The sequence below is a fragment of the Notamacropus eugenii genome, chromosome 2 (assembly GCF_028372415.1).
Source record: "Notamacropus eugenii isolate mMacEug1 chromosome 2, mMacEug1.pri_v2, whole genome shotgun sequence".
NCBI lineage: Eukaryota > Metazoa > Chordata > Mammalia > Diprotodontia > Macropodidae > Notamacropus > Notamacropus eugenii.
In genome coordinates this window covers 347,546,762-347,568,469 of record NC_092873.1, presented here as the reverse complement: position 1 = coordinate 347,568,469, position 21,708 = coordinate 347,546,762, and the positions used below count along the sequence as shown (strand labels likewise).

At 38.3% G+C, this 21,708-nt stretch overlaps 1 protein-coding gene across 2 annotated transcripts in view; it reads right to left on the bottom strand.

The window, feature by feature from the left end:
* NSF (N-ethylmaleimide sensitive factor, vesicle fusing ATPase) overlaps window positions 1-21,708 on the bottom strand; it is a 209,903-nt gene that overhangs the window by 168,615 nt on the left and 19,580 nt on the right. The window contains exons 2-5 of one of the 2 annotated variants that reach the window (XM_072645939.1): window positions 11,489-11,574; window positions 10,449-10,548; window positions 5,597-5,636; window positions 5,062-5,132 (exon numbers count right to left, since the gene is read on the bottom strand). In XM_072645939.1, the coding sequence (XP_072502040.1) occupies window positions 5,062-5,132; window positions 5,597-5,631 (106 nt within the window). In that variant the 5' untranslated portion in view covers window positions 5,632-5,636; window positions 10,449-10,548; window positions 11,489-11,574. The remainder of the gene's footprint in view (window positions 1-5,061; window positions 5,133-5,596; window positions 5,637-10,448; window positions 10,549-11,488; window positions 11,575-21,708) is intronic. The other variant, XM_072645938.1, reaches the window with a different exon arrangement.

Genomic DNA, 21,708 nt, shown 5'->3' with positions numbered 1-21,708 from the left:
AAAAGTTGAAGAAAATAACACCTTTAAAAATAGGCTAACTCAATTGAAAAAAGAGGTCCAAAAAATCAATGAGGAGAAAAAGACTTTAAAAAGCAGAATTAGCCAAATGGAAAAGGAGGTTCAAAAGCTCACTGAAGAAAATAGTTCTTTAAAAATGAGAGTAGAGCTGAGGGAAGCGAATGACTTTATGATAAACCAAGAAATTACAAAACAAAACCAAAAGAAAGAAAAGAGAGAAGATAATGCAAAATATCTCATTGGAAAAACAACTGACCTGGTGCCAGGCCTAGAGGCCTGTATTGGGCTACCCGAGTCTTTCTTACCTCACCTCCCGAGGTCTTCGGCTGGCCAAAACCAGATGCACATATGAGAGAAAGGACGTTCCAGAGTCGAACAAGGGTTGAGCTTTAATTCAGGGTCTAGTTACAAGTGCAGGGGGGTCTTCCTTAGGAGGAAGAGGGGGAGATTTCCTAAGGAGGCTAAGATCTTAAGGGGTTGGAAGTAGAAATACAAGCGGGGAGAGAGGGGGAGGGGAGAGAGGAAAGAAAAGAAGCGGAGCCTACTGTCCTCTTGGCTCCTCACGTGCTAAGAGAGCTTTCAGGCTTCCTCAATCCTACTTAACCTTCAGCCACACAGTTTGCATCTCAATACCGTGCTGTTAGGTAACTAGGTGTGCTCCAATCCGGGATGACCTCGAGGGCAGGGAGACTTCACCCATCACGTATCTCCCGGGGAGAGGCGGAAATACCCGAGCTAGCTCAGTCTGACCTTCTCGAACCCCGCTGTTCATGGAGGGCCTCGTAAGACTCTAAGATTTAGAAGTCCCACTTTTACCCGCCCGAGACCGTCCACACAGAATTGAGCTTCCAATCCCAACAACCTGGAAAACAGATCCAGGAGAGACAATTTAAAAATTATGGGACTATCTGAAAGTCATGATCAAAAAAAGGGCCTAGACATTATCTTTCATGAAATTATCAAGGAAAACTGCCCTAATATTCTAGGACCAGAGGGCAAAAGAAATATTGAAAGAATCCACCAATCACCTCCTGAAAGAGACCTGAAAAGAAAAACTCCTAGGAATATTGTGGCCAAATTTCAGAGTTCCCAGGTCAAGGAGAAAATATTGCAAGCAGCTAGAAAGAAACAATTCAAGTATTGTGGAAATACAATCAGGATAACACAGGATCTGGCAGCTTCTACATTAAGGGAGCAAAGGCTTGGAATAGGATATTCCAGAAGTCAAAGGAACTGGGATTAAAACCAAGAATCACCTACCCCGCAAAACTGAGTATAATACTTCAAGAGAAAAAATGGTCATTCAATGATATAGAAAACTTTCAAGCGTTCTTCATGAAAAGACCAGAACTGAATAGAAAATTTGGCTTTCAAACGCAAGAATCAAGAGAAACATGAAAAGGTAAACAGAAAAGAGAAATCATAAAGGACTTTCTAAAGTTGTTTACATTCTTACATGGAAAGATAATATTTATAACTCTTGAGACTTTTCTCAGTATTTGGGTAGTTGGAGGGATTACACACACACACACACACACACACACACACACACACACAGAGCACAGGTTGAGTTGAACAAGAAGGGATGATATCTAAAAATGATAAAATTAAGGAGAGAGGAATATATTGGGAGGAGAAAGGTAGAAATGGAATGGGGCAAATTATTACTCATAAAGGAGGCAAGAAAAAGCTTTTTCAGTGGAGAAGAAAAGGGAGAAGGTGAGAGGGAAAAAGTAAAGCTTACTCTCTTTACATTTGGCTTAAGGAGGCAATAACATGCTCAATCAATTTAGTATGAAAATCTATCTTACACTACAAGAAAGTAGGGGACAACGGGACAAGTAGGGTGAGGGGGATGACAGAAAGGAGGGCAAATGAGAGAAGGGAGTAACTAGAAGTAAACTTTTGGGGAGGGACAAGGTCAAAAGAGAGAATAGAATAAATGGGGGGCAAGATAGGATGGAGGGAAATATAGTTAGTCTTATACAACATGACTATTATAGAAGTCTTTTGCAAAACTACACATATATAGCCTATATTGAATTGCTTGCCTTCTCAGTGGGGATGGGTGGGGAGGGAGGAATGGAGAGAAGTTGGAATTCAAAGTATTAGAAATGAATGTTGAAAATTGTTTTTGCATACAACTGGGAAATAAGAAATACAGGTAATGGGTTACAGAAATCTATCTTGCCCTACGAGAAAAGAGAGAAGATGGGGAAAAGGGAAGGGAGGGGTGTGATAGAAGAGAGGGCATGTTGAGGGAAGGGGTAATCAGAATGCAAGGTATTAGGGGGTGGGGAAGGGGAGAGATGGGGAGAAAAATTTGGAATTCAAAATTTTGTGAAAATGAATGTTGAAAACTAAAATAAATAAACATTAAATAAATAAAGCAGTGTGCAACTGAAAAAAAAATCCACATGTAAACATGCTCCAATTCACTAATAGGAAGAGAAATACAAGTTAAAACTTGCGATTTTACTTTACACAAAGCACACTGGCAACTAGGATGAATAATGGACAGTCAAAGTTGAAGGGGCTGTGGGAAAACAGGAATGTACAGAGTTGCAAAGTAATTTCTGGATTTCAATTGGGACTTATGTAAGAAAAGTGAAAGAACTCTCTAAACCCTTTGACGCTGACTCAAGAGATCCCCCTTTGGCCACTGTAAGTCAAAATGCAGAAACATGATCCAATATGTACCAGACCCTTCACAGCACTTTTTTGTGTTCACAAAGTACTGGAAATAAAGTGGGTGCCTATCTATTGGGGAACGACTGAAAAAATGTTATGTGAATTTAACAGATATTATTATATAGTAAAGAGTAAGGGACACTACGAATTCTGAATACGAAGATTTATATAACTGATACAGAGTGGAAGAAAAGTTGAACCAAGAAAACATGTACAATGACTATAACAATGTAAATGAAAAGATCAGTGAAAGGAAGCTCTAAATATTAAATTACAAGGAATTCTAAATAAATGAAAACAATAGAGGTGTCAAAGAACAGGTAATAAAACCTATCTACCTACCACTCTTACACAGAGGGAATATAAGTACACAATACTTTATACAACGTCAGATGTAGTCACTGTATCATTTTTTTCTTTGTCACAAAAGAAGATTCAAACTAGGGGGAAAGAGGTGAAATGACTATAAGGTAAAGACAAAGGGCATCAAAAAAATATATTTTGCAAAACATAAAAGTTACTTCTCAGACCAGGACCCCTAATCTAAGTGCACATAATGCTAATGTTGGCTACTAGGTTTTTGTTAGGTTTTCTCCAGTACAGGCTTAGAAGTTGCTCTATTAAACCACCCATTCTCCACGAAAGTCATACTACAATATCCCATTATGAAAGCAAACTAGTAAATACTCTGACAGATCCTCCCCACACTAGTTTAAAGGAAGACTTCAGGTATGGACAGGATGAAATGTTTATCATGGAAGGACCAGCCAAGGTAAGCCAGGAGAGGCTAACCACCAGAGGGTTGATGATTAATTATTTTTTTTGACCAGTTCATTTCATAAAAGTCTGCATCAATAGAAAGAAAATTCCTGTGTTTGAAAGAGCAGGTGCCTGACAAGTAACCATATCACTGATAAAAGAATTGAACATTCTGGAAAGTTAAAAAGAAAATATATTGTCTGTTTTCTCCCCTCTTAGAATGTGTGGTGGCTAAAAATATAGTATAGTTCACTCAGCCCAAAACAAGTTCATACTCAACTGTTACATGTTGCCAAAGGCATCTCTAGACAATGCTATTCTTCCCTTATTACAGAGTTTACACCCCTTCATTATTTAAAATCTGTTTTCTTTCAAGTTCCAAATTCTCCTCCTTGATGCTCCCTTTACTACTAAGGATTTCACAATCTATTGCACTGAAAAAACCTTACTGTAGTTCTATCTACCCTTCTCTCTCAACCTCAAATAGCCTTCTTCAAGGCCATCTTTTCATCCTTCCCAACCAACTCAGGAAAAAAAAATGCTCCACTCTACCTGAAAAGTAAAATCATTAGACTTCCAATTTTTCCTCTTCAGCATTCCTCAGGTCCTATATTTATCCATTCCTACAGCCACAACATTCATCTAAGTCCTATTCAATTCATCAAGCTTCTCCTTAATATCCCCTTTGAATGGAACTTAGAATCAATTTCTTTAAGAATCACTATGATGAAAACTCAGATAAACGCAATGACTTCCAGTTGACCCTTCAACAAAGTCAAAGTTTATAGAACCAAAGAATTTTAGAGCTAGAAAGAATGCAAAATAATCTAATACAGTCCCTTCACTGAAAAGATAAGGAAGCAATCATATGATTCCTTAGTGTGTATTTCAAGGTCCTATAACACATTGCAAAATCCACCCTTTTCTCCTGTTAAAATGCATTTCAGACTTTCTGGCAAATCTATCTCCTGCTTCCAATTATATTTGTTCCTACCTCTATGCTCTGGTTTATATTGTTTTCGTTACCTAGACTGTCCTTTTGCTATCCTTTCTACCAAGTCATATTCTCCCATGACCTCAAAATCCTATTTAAAGTCTACTCCTCCCTATTCTTTATGAAATGGTGAATATGATAGATTCAGAAAAATCTGGGAAGATTAATATAGAGAGAAGTGAGAAGATCAGGAAGCAATTTTTATAATGACAATAATATAAAGGAAAGTAACTATGAAAGACTGAGAATACTGATCAATTCAAAGACTAAACATGACTTCAGAAGACCAATGATGAAGCATGTTTCCCACCTCTTAGCAGACAGGTGATGGATTGGGGTACAAAATGCAACTTCTCCTTTCAGATATAGTCAGTGTGTCTGTTTTTACTTGACTACACTTAGTACAAAGGAAAATTTCTGTTTGGGAGGTAGGGAGGGAGAACTGGTAGGTAGTGACAGTGATAAAAAAAAATACTGTATTGAAACATTAAAAGAACACATAACAGAGAGAAGGAAGTTTCAAAAAGAGACACAGAGAAGCAGGCAGTGTTGTTAATATAGTGTTAAATTTGACATATACTTAAAAAACTGCAAATAACCTAAGTTTACAGTTTCATAGATGATCCTCTTTTCAGATCTTCTTCTTACACTGTAATGTTCAAGTTTGTTGCTGTTTAAGGTCAAAATGAAAAAAAGAAAAACTGTAAAATCTGCTTCTCCCCATACGCATACGCAAAAAAAGTCTTCCCCAATTAAATTAATCTGTCTCCAATAAGAACACCTTCTTTCCTATATTACTTTCAGCACTTATTATGCATGTAATTCCAAATAAATCATATTTGTTTGTACTTTATACTTTGAAAAAATTTAAAATTTGCATATTTTCCACGAATATATTCTGTAAATCATATAACATGTTATTGCCCTGATCCCCATTCAATTATAAACTTCTAGGAGACAGGGACTAAGACATTTCCTTTATCCTCCGGGCTTTTAATAAAGTTTTCTTAACACGGAGAATGTCTACTCTTATTAACTGACATATACTCAAGTAAATAAAAATATATCCATTCAGTTCAATAATTTTGCGAAATTGTGGAGAAAATAATTTTAAAAGTTAAATAATATACCTACCTTCTATCTCTTGTCCAATAGAAAGTCCAGCCCATTTCCGCTACAGAGAGAAAAAAGAAGGCACTTTAGGAAACAAATAACTAATCAAAGGCAAAGAAACATGGCAAGAACTTTCTTTGTTGCAGGGAAATGATGCATTCAGCAGAAAAACAGTCTAGTGTGTGTGCCTGTGTAAGGAGGCAGGATGATGTAGAAGTACAAAGCAAGCCAGGCTTTGAATAAGAAGAGTACTGAGTCCTTGCTCCCCAGGTAGTGGTGATGTGATCTGTGGTAATTACTTCTCTTGAACTTCTACCTTCTCCCCTATAAAGCAGGGAGAATAATAAAAATTGCACTATATATCTCACATAGTTACTGAGGATCAAATAAGGTAATACCTGTAATACTGTGATCCTAAAGCACCATATAAATATTAGCTATTATAAAATATAATCCAGGTGGTAATCTGTCCACAATGTAGATTAACCCACCTATTTGCAAAGGGCCAAGTAAACAACGTGTTTACTACACTATGAATTACTTGAGCAAAGCGACTGTCATTTTTCAATCATTGTATTGTCTAGTGCCTTATCTATAATAAGTATTTTTAAAAGGTTGAGTGACTGGGTAAATATTTTCTCCTGAGGAGGTACTTCAATTCTCACAACCTTGAAGGGCTATCATGTGGGAGATAGTTTAGATTTGTTCCACTCAGTCCCAAGGGGAAGAACTAGGAGAAATGGCTGGAAGTTTCACAGAGGCAAATTTCACACAATGCAAGGAATTACCACTTAATATTAAGAACAGTATGGAAGTGTACTAGGCTCTCTCATTGGATAGTGTGCTTGCTATCACTAGCAGTATTCAGGAAGAGGCTGCATCTTGTCAGAGATCTTGTAGAGGGACATCCCCCTCAAGCTGTGGTTTGGACTAAATAACCTCAGGTCACTTTCAACTCTGAGATTGTATGCTTCATGATCTTCAGATTTGAGACACTAGTCCAGGAACCTGATCCTTAATCCTGATTTTTCCCTTTGCTTGATTTATTCAGATTACTTATTTAAATTGTTAAGTGTTCTAGATCTTGGAATGTTCCTCAGCTTTTATTAACCCCTCAACGCTTTGAGAGTTCAGTATTGATTGTGTTCAGTATTTATCATGTTCTACATCAGACTGGGAGGGAAACAGCAACAGTTACTATTGATGATCACATGCCCTGATTACTTCTTAAACAGGCCTATTCACTGAATGGGCATTGCCTCACCCTAAGTGAGTATCTGAACAGACCTTGGCCTAAAGGGCCCAAGGTCTCCCATTGCATCCTAGCCCATCTCCAGTCATCCTGATGAATATCTGGTCACTGGAAAATGACCTGGCTTCTTGCATAAAGGAGACTAACAAGCAAATAAGAAAGGGCATGAAGGGATATTGAAAACTGACACAGTAACAATAGTTGAGAAATCATAAAGTTATAAATTTACCATTAGACAACCTGATGGTAAGTGAAGTAGGTAGAAGTAACAAAAAATCAGACACAGTTGTGCTATACCAGCTTATGGATGGTCATAATGACTACTCAGAATCATCGTAAAAAAAGGTAAATGACAGTTAATATTCTGTTTTAAAAGGCAGAACAGTATATAAGGCATTTTAGAAATATCTCCAAAATGTTTGAATAAAAGGAGCTGCAGAACATTTGAAGGCGAACGCTTCAGTTATCTAAAAAATAATTCACTCACATAAAACAGTTGATGATGAAATAAATAAATGAAATAACACCTTCGTTTTTTGAGTATGTTTCCGGAATTAATGATAATAAAAGGGGCATAAATGATTCTGTCTCTATGTAGTCTTTACCTTTAAATCTCATAAAGGGGAATACTGCTTTTATGAATTTATCTTTTAAATGATGGCATGAATCTGACATGTGATACCTTTAAATCCACACTGAGTTTTCACTGGCAGTCTTGGGGTCCCGAGCAACAAGCTTGTTCCAAATCTGGGATTTTGTTGGTATATGAAGCTCCCCAGTGAGGAAACTCCTCTATCAATGCAGATGGGCAATCATTCTATAAAGTACAATCTTCAGAGCTGCCTGGAGGCACTGAGAGCTTAAGCACCTTTGCCCAAAATCACACAGCTGGAATGCTTTTGAGGCCTAATTCGGAAGACAGTTCTCTTATCACTACTCATGCTGCCTCTAGATCTCATTGATTCTAAGCTCTCCAGTCACTATACCACACTGCCTCTCTTAAGCAATGAATAAATAACAAACTTCATTATTCTGGGTTTAGAAAAATGAATTACATCCACAAGGTACTTTAATCTTTTTTCAAAGAGCTCTTAATTCAGCAAACCACCTAACAGAAAGAACAATGGACATGTTAGGGGACCTAGTCAACTCTTGACTCTCCTTTATCCCCCTTGTATGACCTGGGACAGTTTCTTCATCTGTAAGACAGGGGTACCAGATTGTCAGGACCCTTCCAGCTCTAAATTCTATGAAAACATTTTCACATAATTTAGAAGACAAAAATTGGCAATGTGGACTATCTAATCCTTTAAGGCCTTTCTCCACATTCTAGCCAGATGGACGGGCCAGAAGGAATGGAAAGGCCAGAATGTGACTTGTCAGAAATTCAAGTCTGGGCTATAACTAACAATAACAGCAGCTGACATTTATACAGAGCTTGAAGATTGTAAAATGCTTTATCTCATCTGATCCTTATATACTGTGAGATGAGTACTGGGGTGGGGAACCTGCAGCCTCAAGCCCACATGTGGCATTCTAGGTCTTTGGGTGTGGCCTTTTGACTGAGTCCAAGTTTGAAAGAACAAATCTTTTTATTAAGGGGATTTGTTCTGTGAAGTTTAGATTCAGTCAAAGGGCCACACTTGAGGACCTAGAGGGCCATATGTAGCCTTGAGGCTGCAGGTTCCCCACCCCTGGTACACCCCCTTTACAAATGAGAAAACAAAGGTTCAAAGAAGTTGTGACTTGCCCATGGTCACGCAGCTAGTAAGTGCCAGAGGCAGGTGCAAACCCAGTGCTCTGCAGTCAGAGGACCTGGACTCAAATCCCATTTCTGATACATGTCCTGTCTTTAGTGTGTCATTTCACCTCCGTAGGCCTCAATTTCCTCATCTGCAAAATGAGGTCCCCTTTGGTCCTAGGGCTGCAATCGTGATTTTGACACAATGTACAGCATTCTTGACACTTTCACTCTCAATATTAGTCATTTCTGATTATGATCCAAAGCACAATTACAGATGCAATCACTGGAGGGTTGGAAAACCTAAGATACTTATGTGCTTGTGCATCATAGGTTTTTGTAATAAATTTCATTCTGTTCAAGCCCAACCCACGAGAGCTTTTCAACCAGCCAATCCTCCTAGTTAGCTTTCACCTCCACACCTAGATTCTCTTCCACTCTGGTTCTCTAAGTTCCAGAAGCCAATTCATGAAAACGAATTACAATATTGGTGTCTCATACAATACCTTTCATTACCTTGTAGCACAACAGCAAGCTACTGAAGAAATAAGTTAATTTACCACAAAGCAAAAGCCTTGAGAATGCTATACATCAGGTACCTAAAACCCAGAAGTCCACAGGTAACTCAGTTGTTTCAACCTCCAAATTTACATTCAGCAGCATTCTGTTCATATAAATAGGTATTCCTTTGTATGAACAACGTGCAATCAAATTAACAAGACTTTGTGGAGAGAAAGAAATATTAAGAAATAGCAGTGCAAATAAATTATGGATAGAGATTTTCTTTTCAGATGCAATTTCAGTTTGAGACTATTGCTCTAAGTCACATTTCCACCCCTGGTACAACCTCCTCGGGTCAGATCATGACTAAGACTAATATTAGACTGAGCTGATCCACACATATGCAGACCCCAACCTGCCACACTCCCCTCCTCCCTCCACCCAATTCCCCAGAAGATTCACAATAGAGTAGTCCCCATATGTCTGCAAAACTCTAAAGCAGAGGGGATAGAAAAGAAGGGTAATTTGAGGTCTCTCCCTATAGAATTCATCCTACATTAAAGGAATCATCAGATACTGGAATAAAACAATATCTGCCAGAAACCTCCAAACAATCCTGGGGCTGATTCAAATCTTAGGCTTCTTTTATCCAACTCTGTCCTCCAGGTATCACTCAGGTGCTGAAGCTTCTCTAGTTTTTAGGATACAAGTTAAAAGCTGGCACTAATCAGCAATTTGAAGAAGCAATCAATCGGTCAATAAATATTTATTAAAGCAGCTGCTAGGTGTCACAAATGTGCTATGTGCTAGACGCAGTAACTTCTCTCTGACCATAAAAATCTGACCGTTGGAATTATTACAAGAATAGCAATAAAAAGGTCAGAGTTTTAGAACTGTTGTAATAGTATACTGAGTGCCTTTGGTTACTAGGGGAGCCCAATAAGACATGTGGACACATAAATCTTAGACATGTTTCTGAGCTGCCAAATTCATATATTAGAACACGGAATTCTAAAAATCATATTGTATTCTATAATTTTACATTATAATATTACATTGTATGCCATAATTTTAGGAGATAAGACAACTTTCAAAGAGGATTGATGTTTTAACTTCTGTTTTACCTTGGGTATTAATACTGGAATATCTTGACAAACGACCTCCTGCTTCAAAGATCTAAGTCAATTAACATAATAGCAAAAGTAAAAGATAGAGAAAAGATCATGGAAGTAAAAAGCATGTGCCTGTATTCCTTGTAACATGACACCCATGAAATTATCTTCTATTTGAATTAGAAGCTAAAAGACGGCAATAAAAGTAAATGACCCTGCCACCACTTTCAAGTACTGCTGGAGAGAATACATGAACATCAGTGTTACCTGGGGTAAGCTGAAGGCAATACTGCCTGGAACAACCGATGAATGAGTCCTCAGTGTAAATGTGTATCTGTGATTGGGCGAGGTTCTCACAACCACATGTCTAAAGGAAAGAGATATTGACAGCACTTCATTTTACAGGAAAATGAAATGAGGCTAGGAAACCCTCCCCTAGAGTGTTCATTGAGTACCCAGAGTATAACATGACACTTGACCAAATGGCAAAATGCTGAAAGATGTTGGTCTAAATCATAGGAATAGTAAGTCAACACTTTTTTTCATAAAACAAACATAACTTAAATTTTCTATAATGTTGTGTCTGATTTCTTACTTGTTCGATCTTCTAGGTTTAGGAGATAATTGAAAATCAACTGCTTAGATTTACTTGGCATTTTTATGAATGTATACTGTAATCTACTTGGAAGTGATTCATTATAGTTTTATGTATCATAATTTTATATGTTCTGCCACTTTGTCATGTGATTTGATGCAGTTTGAAAAAAGAATAAAATTACAGTTTGGATTTCTGACTCTCAGTGAAAAGTACTTTTCAGAGGGAGGAAATTCTTATCATTTTTTAATTTAACCTTAATGACAAAAGAGAACTGGCCTCAGCCTTTTTGATTTACCGAGAGAATAGAAAGTGTGTATAAACTGTTACTTGTGATGAACTTGAGCACAGTAATTAAATGTACCCTGTAGCCTTGCCAAAATTTCTGAATTGGTGACTTAACAACTGAAAATTTTACATTCTCTTATTCAATTTTAGCATTTGGTCAAATGTCATGTATACTCTGGGTACTCAATAAAATCCATAACACATATGTTATTATGTGTCATTATGATTAATAAAATGTATAAGTTAAATCTGAAAACACACACATCTTGCCCATTCATCTCCTCTACTTCCCTACCAAAACAAATGCAGGAAAAAATGCATTTCCAATTTTCTCCGATGAATAGGGCAACATCCAAAAGTTACTAAAATGGTCCTTATAAAAGTTTTTTTTGTTCTACTTTAAAAAGAAGCACTGATTACTCACTGGCCAGACTGGAAGTCCTTTTCATTCACAACTGCACAGTTGCTCAATGACAACTCATCAGTAGGGCATCTTGCTGCTTGCATAGACTATATGAAAATAAGAAAGGAAAAAAAGGTCATGAAAATGTCACATTCTCTCCTAACATTATTCCTAATCATAACAGATATAAGTAAACCCAACATTTTTATCCAACATGACCCATTTATACTAAAAGGTCGTTCAATTTAATTAGCATCTTCTACATATCAGGAACGCTGTAAGACTCTGGAAAGAGAAAGTGAAAAACCAAACAATCCTGCCCTCTGGCAGCTTACAGCCTGCTGTAGGAAATGACACTATAGGTAAATAAATACGAAAAAAATACAAAATAATTCAGGGAAATAGTATAGGGGAACACTAACAACTGGAAGATCAGGAAAGGCTTTTTGTAGAAGATAACACTTGAGTAAGGCATTCCAAGAGGCAGAGGTGAGGAGATAACATTTCAGATAAAAAGGACGGAGTGGAAGGCTGAGTACAGGGAGATTAAGTAGTGCTTAGGAAATAGCTCCCTTGGAAACTGAAGAAATCAGTTTTTAAATTGTTCAACAAAAATAAATTGGAGGGTATATTCAAAATAGTGAAAACCCTTTGGGAAGCCTTTCATCAACAGACTTTTTTTTCAAGTTTGTTATTGTAAAAACTTAAAAAGCCATACCAGATTAATTCTCACAATTAAGCTATAATCTGTAGAAAAGCACCTTTTCAACAACTCTCCAAGGTATGTTGACTAAACAAATATAATACTGTCAATCACAGACTATCAATAGTCTGATTGGACTATGAATAATCACATCAATTTATTTTAATTAAGCTACTACTCTGTGCAAGGAACTAGACAAAGGAAAACCAAAATATTCCCTTGCCTTTACTAAATTTAATCTTCAAGTTTCAAACCAAAGTTTATTCTATTATTTAGAAAGGAAACTTGAAAGGCAGACTAATAGTAAAGGAAATAGATCATTGCTTCAAGAGTCTCACTTTTAAAAGTTTGGTTAACTACTGCCATCTATGACCACTTATTTAGAACATGACATTAATAAGACCCAATTTAGAGGCTTGATCACCAAACAAGTTACAGAATTTCAGAGCTGGAAGGGACTTTAATGGCCCTATTGCTTACCCATAACCAAAAAAAAAGAAAAAGAAAAAGAATCATCTGTATAACACCAAGCCTTTGTCTAAAACTTCCAATGATTGGGAACCCACTCCCTCCCAATGAGGTCCATTCTCCTTCTGAACAGCTCAAATAGTTAGGAAATTATTTTCTTATATCGAGCAACTTAATCCAGTTTTAGATAGCTTTGCTAGGATGCTTTTCTTTATATGAAGCCTAATTTTGCCTCTCTGTAACTTCCATCTGCCAGTCCTCTTTCTTCTGCTTTGAGGGCCAAGTTTCCACAAACTTTTGAATAACTGAAAATGCTTATGTCTCCAATCAATCTTCTCTTCTCCAGACTAATTATTCCCAGCTCTTTGAACTAATCTTCACATGGCATGAACTCAGACCCTTTGCCATATTGGTTGCCCCCCTCTGGACACTCTCCAATTTATCCATGTCCCTTGTAAATGTGGTCCCCCCCAGAAATGAACACAATATTCTTGATGAAGTAACTTAATCATATGCCAGAAACCAGCATAATATGCTAGGGATACAAATACAATAAAGACAGTTCTTGCTCTTATTCTACTAGGGGATAGAAAACATTTGGAAGTGCCTGTGAAGTACATACAAAATAAATCCAATGATTTTAGAGGAATAGATTAAGAACCAGAGAATCAGAAAGGGCCCTTTGAAGGAAGTGGCCCCTGAGCTGAGCCTTGAGAAAGTTAGAGGTTCCAAGAGGCAAAAGTGAGGAAGGAAGGCATTTCAGGGATGGGGGAAAGCCATAGCAAAGAAACAGAGGCAGGAGATGGTATGTCACATATAGGAAACAGAAAGTAGGTCAGTCTAACTGGAGGGAATAATGTGCAATAAGTCCAAAAAAGAAGGCTGGAGCCTAATATTAAGAGATCTAAATATCAAACAGAAAAGTTTGTATTTTATCCAAAATTCAAGAGGGAGTTCCTCAAGTAGAAGAGAGACATGTCAGACCTAAGTTTAGGAAGATCACTTTGGCAGCTAAGTGAAGAATGGATTAGAATGGAGGCAGACTAGTCAAAAGGCAAGAGAAAATGTGGCCTGAATCAAAACTGTGGTTGAGTGAAGGGAAAAGGACATATATAAGTGATGCTATAAAGATAGAAATGACTAGATTTAGCAAATGGATTGGATGTGTGGGGTGAGTGTAAATGAGGAGTTAAAGATAACACAAAGACTGTAACATGGGGCCACTGGGAAGAGGAGGGTGGTAACAGGAAATTTTGAAAGGGGGATAGGGTTGGGGAAAAGATAATGAGTTCTGTTCCAGACATGTTGAGTTGCAGACGCCTAAAGGATATCCCATTTGAGATGTCCAGGAGGCATTTGGAGATATGTGACAGAACTCAAGAGAGAGAGTAGGAATAGATATATACATTTGGAAGTCATATGCGTAGATATAAGTGGATCCATGGAAGGTGATGCGATCACCAAGTGAGATGGGGAATATCAAAAAAGGAAGTAGACTTTGGGGGATACTCATCGTTAGTGAAGATGGCATAGACAAAGAACCTGAAAAGGAGACAAAGAAGCAGTCAAAGAGACAGGAGAAGCAGGAGAGATGTGTCACAAAAAAATTAGAAAAGAGAACATATCCAGAAAGATGATCAACAGTGTCAAGTGCTACAGGGAGGTCAAGAAGGATCAGAATTGAGAGAAGGCCATTAGATTAGGCAATTAAAGCATTACTGGTAAGTCTGGAGAGGGCATTCAGTTGAATAATTAAGTCAAAAGTCAAAAAGAAGAGATTTAGAAGAGAATGAAAGAAGTGAAGGTACTGAGTAGAGATCACTTTCTTAAGGAATTTAGCTATGAAGGGGATAAGAGGATAACAGCTAGCAGGGACAGCCAGATCATGTGAGGATTTTTTAAGGATGGGGAAGAAACAAGCATTTTCGTAGGAAACAGGGAAGGAGAGAGTAGATAGGGAGAGACTGAAGGCGAGAGTAGGGACGACAGTGGGACCAATTTCCTGGAGAAGTTGACAGAAAGAAGGGCACATAGAGGGATTTGTCTTGGCAAGGAGAAGAGCTATGTATTTGTCTGAGAGTGAAGAAGAAATTGGTAGAGGGAGACATATGGTGTGAGTGATACAAAATGTGGAGTGGAGAAAGGGGAGTTTTCAGTGAATGTTCTTCATTTTTTCAGTGAAGAATGAGGTAAAGTCCTTGGCTGAGACAGTAGGTTTAGAAATGCCATGGGAGACTTAAAGGGAAATAAAAATGTTGAAACAACCAACGGAGGGAAGGATAAAATGTGTGCCTTGCTGCAGTAAGAGTCCAGTTGAGATTAGATAACATAAAATTGTGGTAAGCCCAATAAGAATTCTGGTGATTTTCTTAGGCTCCATTCATCAGCACATGAATTGGAAGGAATGATGAGTAGTCTAACTCAGATTTAGGGGTTGGTAAAGTGGGACTAAAGATGGAACAAGACGGCAAAGGATTTGAAGGTGAAGGGTAGTGTAGAGTTGAGCTGGTTTTTACCAAGGTGTGAAGATAGGAAAAGGAAGAGAGTGTAGCCAATGCAGAGATAATGGCCTGGGAAAGAACAGAGGGGTGGAAGAGATGGAGATCACAGTGAGAATGAATAGGGTTAGGGGTCATAAGGCACAGAGAAAGATGGAATTATAGAAGATTGAGATGAGAAAGGAATTTCATAGCTCATGAACACATGTAAGTGGGACATTTAAAGATGACGCTAGATTCAATCTACAAACATTTCTTTGCATAATGAAAGGAATAAAATGAAGAACTAGGATACTCGGGTATGTGAGATGGGTAGCAATATGCCATATGCCTCAGTCAAACTGAGACCTGGGAAAGACCTTCACTTAAAAAGGCCAAGGTCTCCCACTGCATCCAGGACCATCTCCAGTTGTCTTGATCTATATTTTGCCAACGGGCCCAGATGGCTCCAAGAAGAAAGGGAGGCTGATGACTCTGCACAGTCCTCCCTCACTTAAACCCAATTCACTTGCAAGTCACGGTCCTCTTGGAGAACGAAAGACAAACAACAACATGTATGTTGAACTCTCCAAGTATAAAAACAATCTATGGGGAGGAGAGAAAGACTGTTAGCCAGGCATTAAGCTCACTGAAGAAGGAAGGAGAATACATAACTGAAGCCTGAAGACAAGAGATAAAATGCCATGTATGAGAAATAGCAAGAACATCAGTTTGGTTATCCATGTAATATGTGAAAATGAGTATTATGTAATAAATCTGGAAAGGTGGGGCTTGATCTGGGACCTATTGTTGGCCAATCAATGAGAGCCAGAGTGATTTGGGTTTAAGGTATGGTGGTCCAGGTCCTTGAGAAAGACATGCTGAATAGAGGAGCTTATATTTAATCTTAGGGATAACTGGTAGCCACTGGAGCTTTCTGACTGGGAGAGTAACATGATCAAACTTGTGCTTCAGAAAAATCAATAAGCAAATAGATTGCAGAGTAGAGACTGGGTTTGGGGAAACCAACTAGCTATCCACAGCAGTAGTTCAGATACTAGGTTGTTGTTGTGTTTGTCCTTTGTTCTAGAAGAGGACCATCATCAAGATGATGACATGACTTGCAGTTGACTTTGATTTGCATGAGGGAGGACTGTGCAAGGTCACCAGCCTTTCTCCTCCAGAGCCATCTGGGTCCAGTGGCCTGATATTCATCAGGACGACTAGAGATGGCCCAAGATGCCATGTGGGACCCTGGCCATTTTAGGCTAAAGTCTTATCAGATTCTCACTTTGAGTGATAAAGGCCTAAAGGAGATAGAGTTCCCATAAGCATGTACTTAGCATTAAGTGAGGCTTTTTGTCTGAGGCCTTTGTCACTTCAGCATTCACATTGGTATGTGAAGACCTTAGTAAGGGGAGCACTCAATACCTGCTTTGAGGTTTCAATCTGTCTAGGTACCTCACCCTAAATGAGTACCTGAATAGACCTTGACCTAAAGGGGCCAAGGTCCCCCACTGCAACCTGGGTCATCTCCAGTCATCCTGATGAATATCTGATCACTGGATTCTGATGACTCCAGAGGAGAAGTGAAGCTAGTAACTTTATACAGCTCTCCCTCACGCAAAATAAAATTAAATGCAAGTCATTTCTCTGAAGTCATGGTCTTCTTCGGCAGCAAAGGACAAACACAACAATGTGTGACTAGACATAGCTGCCTGAATGGGGACCCAGTTTGGATGGCCAGAAGAAGATGCCCAGTTAATTTGAGTTTTACTGGCTAGATTTGATCCAATCCTATCCTATCCTATCCTATCATATCCTATTCTATCCTTTCCTTTCCTCTCCTTCCTCTCCTTTCCTCTTTCCTTTCCCCTTTCCTTTCTTTCCTCCTTTCCTCTCTTTCCTCCTTTCTTTTCCCCTTTCCTTTCTCCTTTCCTCTTTATTTTCCTTTCCCCTTTCCATTCCTTTCTTTTTTCCTTTCCTTTCCTTTGTCCTTTCCTCTCCCCTTTCCTTTTCTTTCTCCTTTCCCCTTTACCTTCCTTTCCTTTTTCCTTTCCTTTTCCTTTCTTCTCATGAGCTGAGCCTTGAAGGTTACTAGAAATTTTGAGAGAAATGAAAAGGAGCATATTCCAGGCTTAAGGTAGAGTCTGCAAAGGCAGGGAAAAAGCAAATAAGACCATTTTGTCTGGAACTTGGTGAGGCCCTCTTTGTTTGACTTTATCATCTCAAGTTTTCTTTCTATGTATGTATCTCCTTCCTGTCACAGCCAAACTCCTAAAAAGCCCTTGTCTATACTTCCTTCCTGCCAGGAACCCAGTGTCACTGGATCAGTGACATGGTGGGGAGTAAAGTATAAGAAGACTAGAAAGATGACAAGACTTTGTCTCTCTCACCCCTGCATTCATGGGAATGTATTCATTTTTACTGCCATTTTCCCCACTCCCAGCTTTTCAGCTTTATTACGTGCTGCCTTCCCCCATTAAGTTTCTTGAGGGCAAAAACTATCTTTCTGCCTGTATTTGTACTCCCAACACTTAGGACAGTGCCAGGTACATAACAAGTACTTAATACATGTTCGTTGATTGATTCTGACAGCTTATCATGGTATTGAATCTATAAATTATTTAGGGTATCTATAAATTAATAAATGCTTGATGACTGACTCCCCTCACAAGTCATCATCCTAGTTCTTGCCTTCATCACTTCCTGCCTAGACTATGGTTACAACCTCTTGATGGCACTCCCTAATTCCAATTTTTCCCCTCTCTAAAACATTACCTGAAAAGCAATCAAAATAGTTTTCCTAAAGCACAAGTCTCATCATTTTATTCCCCTGCCTAAGAACCCTTGGTAGTTCCCTGCCTAAAGAGTAATGTCAACTCCTCAGTCTAGCATTTCAGTCCTTCCTCAATATAATTCTCAAACCACAGGCATTCCAACCTTTTAAAATACTATTCCCTTTCACAAATTCCACTAGAGAGCTAACTTTGTCCCCTAAACTCAACCCTTCTTCTGCCTCAGTGCATTCCACAAACCCAGAATTTACACTCCTTCTTCATCTGTTTCTCAAAATGCTTGTCTTCCTTCGTGAAGCCTTCATAGATCCCCTCAGATGTTAATGTTCTTTTCCTCCTAAATTGTCCTTATACTATATCTTTTTGCATATATGTGCATACAATCATTGATTTAGACCTGAAAAAGACCTCTGAGGCATCCAATCCCACTCATTTTATGTATGAGTAAACTGAGGCCCAGAAAGGTCAAGTGTCTTGCCCAAAGCCACAGAGGTTGTGACAGAAGCAGGACTTTTGACTACAAAGGCATCATTCTCTCCAGTATATCTTATAATACCCCACCTATCATGTGTATATGTGTGTGTGTGTGTGTGTGTGTGTGTGTGTGTGTGTGTGTGCGTGTGTGTGTGACAGAGTTGGTTAATGGCAAGGTCCAGGCTTATCACTCCTAATCTTTCTCCTACCTTTCTCATCTAAAACAAACCTATCCGCATTACTTATGAAGAAAGGATTTGCTATTAAAATGAATTAAGATTTGTTCTGACTAGAGAACAACTTATTTTTAAAGCCTTTTGGAAGTTAATTACATTGTCTTTGATTTCACAAAAACAGAACCTCTATTTGACAATATATCCTGGCAACACGAGGTTAACCTAGTTCACATCCCAGAGACTACAGAGCAAATGCCTGACTTCTCTGTAGTAGAGACCCACCCAGTATACTGCGTAAAGGAATGGCAGAGACTTTTCAGGTCTCCATGGCACATTCACCTAAAAATAGCCTTGGCGGCCAATTCTGGGGAATTGTTTTTGTTTTCTTTTGAGCAGAGCATGTCACTGTATAACTCCTGTTGGGGGTCTGTCTTCGTACACACACACACACACACACACACACACATACAATATCATACAGGAATAGCCACTAGTTTTTGCCAAACAACAAATTCACAAATGATTTCTGGAAATACATGCATAAAGCTAGGCTTGTAATCTCTATGTTCAAACCACCTGCATTATATAGAACAAAAATTTTAACTACACACCTCCCCCACACACACACATACTTATTTTGGAGGAGGAATAAGGGATATTTAATAGAGTCAAGTTTTTAAGTTGGATTTAAAATGATTCAACAAAGAGTAGGCTACTCCAAAAGACTCAAGAGGGAAAATGCTATCCACATTCAGAGGAAGAATTATGGAGTCTGAATGAAGATCGAAGCATGCTATTTGCTCTCTTTGCATGGTTGGTTTTGTTTCTTTCTCATGGTTCCTCCCATTTGTTCTAATACTTCTTCACAAGATGACTAATGTGAAAATATGCTTAATATGAATGTATATGTAAAGCTTATATCAATGATTGCAAACCATCTTGAAGAGGGGAAGAAGGGAGAAAAAATTTAAAACAAAATCTTATAAATGTTGAAAATTTAAAATAAATTTTAAAAAAAGTAGATTAAAGTATAAGGAACAGAGAATAAGAAGTTCAAGAAAGTTCATTACCAAAACCTCCAAATCAGTCAATTTTTTTATTTCATGTTGTATCTATTTGTTATTCCTTCCTAATTCGAAGTCTTCATAAGGAAGGAAAGTCTAATAACAAAATATCACTCCTCAGGGTGAATTCAGCTGAAAGTTTCAGCCAAATAATCTTTCCTTATCACAAAACTTCATCTTGAAAAATAACAGCCTAGAGGGAATGCCCATCAATTGGGGAACAGCTGAACAAGTAGTGGTTTACAAATATAATGGAACGCTATTGTGCTACAAAAAGTGATGAAGAGGCAGACTTCAGAAAAACCTGGAAAGACTTATATGAACTGATGCTGAATGAAGTGTGCAGAAGCAGGAGAATATTGTACACACTAAAGGCCACAGTGTGCCATGGCTGACTTTGGTAGATTCAGCTCTTCTCAGCAATGCAAGGACCTAAAACAATTTCAAAAGACTCATAATGGAAAATGCCATCCACATGCAGAGACAGAACTATGGTGTCTGAATGCAGATTGAAGCATACTATTTGCTTTTTTGTTTTGTTTCATTTTTTTTCTCATGGTTCCTCCCATTTGTTCTAATTCTTCTATACAACATGACTAATGTGAAAATATGTTTAATAGGAATGTATATGTAGAGCCTACATCAGATTGCATGCCATCTTGGGGAGGGAGGAAAAGGAGGGAGGTTGAGAAAATTTAAAACTTATGGAAGTGAATGTTGAAAACTAAACATAAATTAATTTTTAAAGAAAGAAAAATAACAGCCTATAGTTAACCAAGATGGACCATATCAGTAGTTCTAAGTTTTCTGGAGTCAAGAACCCCACAGTATGATTTATCATTTGAAGAATAATTTGACTTGCATCTAATTTCATAGCAGTCTGTACTCTCCTTTTACATTTGATTTTCTGTGTATGTATCATATCATCCCTATAAATTACAAGCTCCTTAACAACCATGCTTGTTTTCTCCAGCTATCTATTACCCTGCTGCCCTTCTCCTGATGCTGCTACAAGCTCCAAAATGAAAGACTCTGGCAATACCTTTTCATTCTTGCCATCTTCTGCCCAGTCACCAACTATATAGCTACAAAGTGAAAGAGTTAAAATTTGAACTCAAATTTCTTGACTCTAGGTGTAGTGAATAGATTTTACATCTATGACCCTGCCTGGGTTAAACTCCACAGAATAACATGCCCCTCCCAAGATAAATTCATCATTTCTAAACTTATCACCATGCTGTTAACTCAAGCCCTTATTGATATCATCTCCCTCAGCCTCTTCTCCCTTCTGATTGGAGGGCAAAGCACCAAACTCCTCCCAAAGCCTCCCTTTACAGAGGGCAGAAAGTGGGCTTTCTCAGCTCATTCTCCTGTGCATCTGCTGCCCTGCCCAATTTCAACTCCATGAAACAAGATGCCCCCGTGCCCAATATTCCCTGGTGTCCCACCCTGCCCCTTTTCTTCCTCCTCCTGTATGTTATTTCTCCTTTTAGACTGTGAACTCAATTGAGGGCAAGGGCTGTCTCTTTTAATTAATTGTATCTGAAGCACTTGGCACAGGGCCTGGAACATAGTAGGTGCTTAATAAATATTTATTTGAATTGGATGGATTGGATATGGATATGAAACCTACTAGTTGGCAAGCTGACTGACAAAAACAATTTGAATACAGAAACTGAGAGAAGAGAGCAAAAAAAGTGATGAGAAATGGTTATCAGAAATAAGTACAGATGAGAAGTCATTTTAGGGGCAATGATTGATGAATACAGTTTAAGTAGAGTGAGTTATAAGAGCTATCAGGAAAAGAGGTAGACATGTCTAATAGTTGGATTTTCAGGTCTGAAACTTGGGAGAAAGGTCATAGGAGAAAAGGAAATATAATTTTCAAGAGTCTTTGACATAGAGGTAATAGTTGATGTCATGGGGGGGAGAGAAGGGAATAAGCATTGATATAGTGCCTGTGTGTGTTCGTCCTTGGTTGTCAAAAAAGACCATGCCATCAGAGAAATGGTGACATGACTTGCACTTGACTTTGTTTTGAGTGAGGGAGGGCTGTGCAGGTCACCAGCCTCACTTCCCCT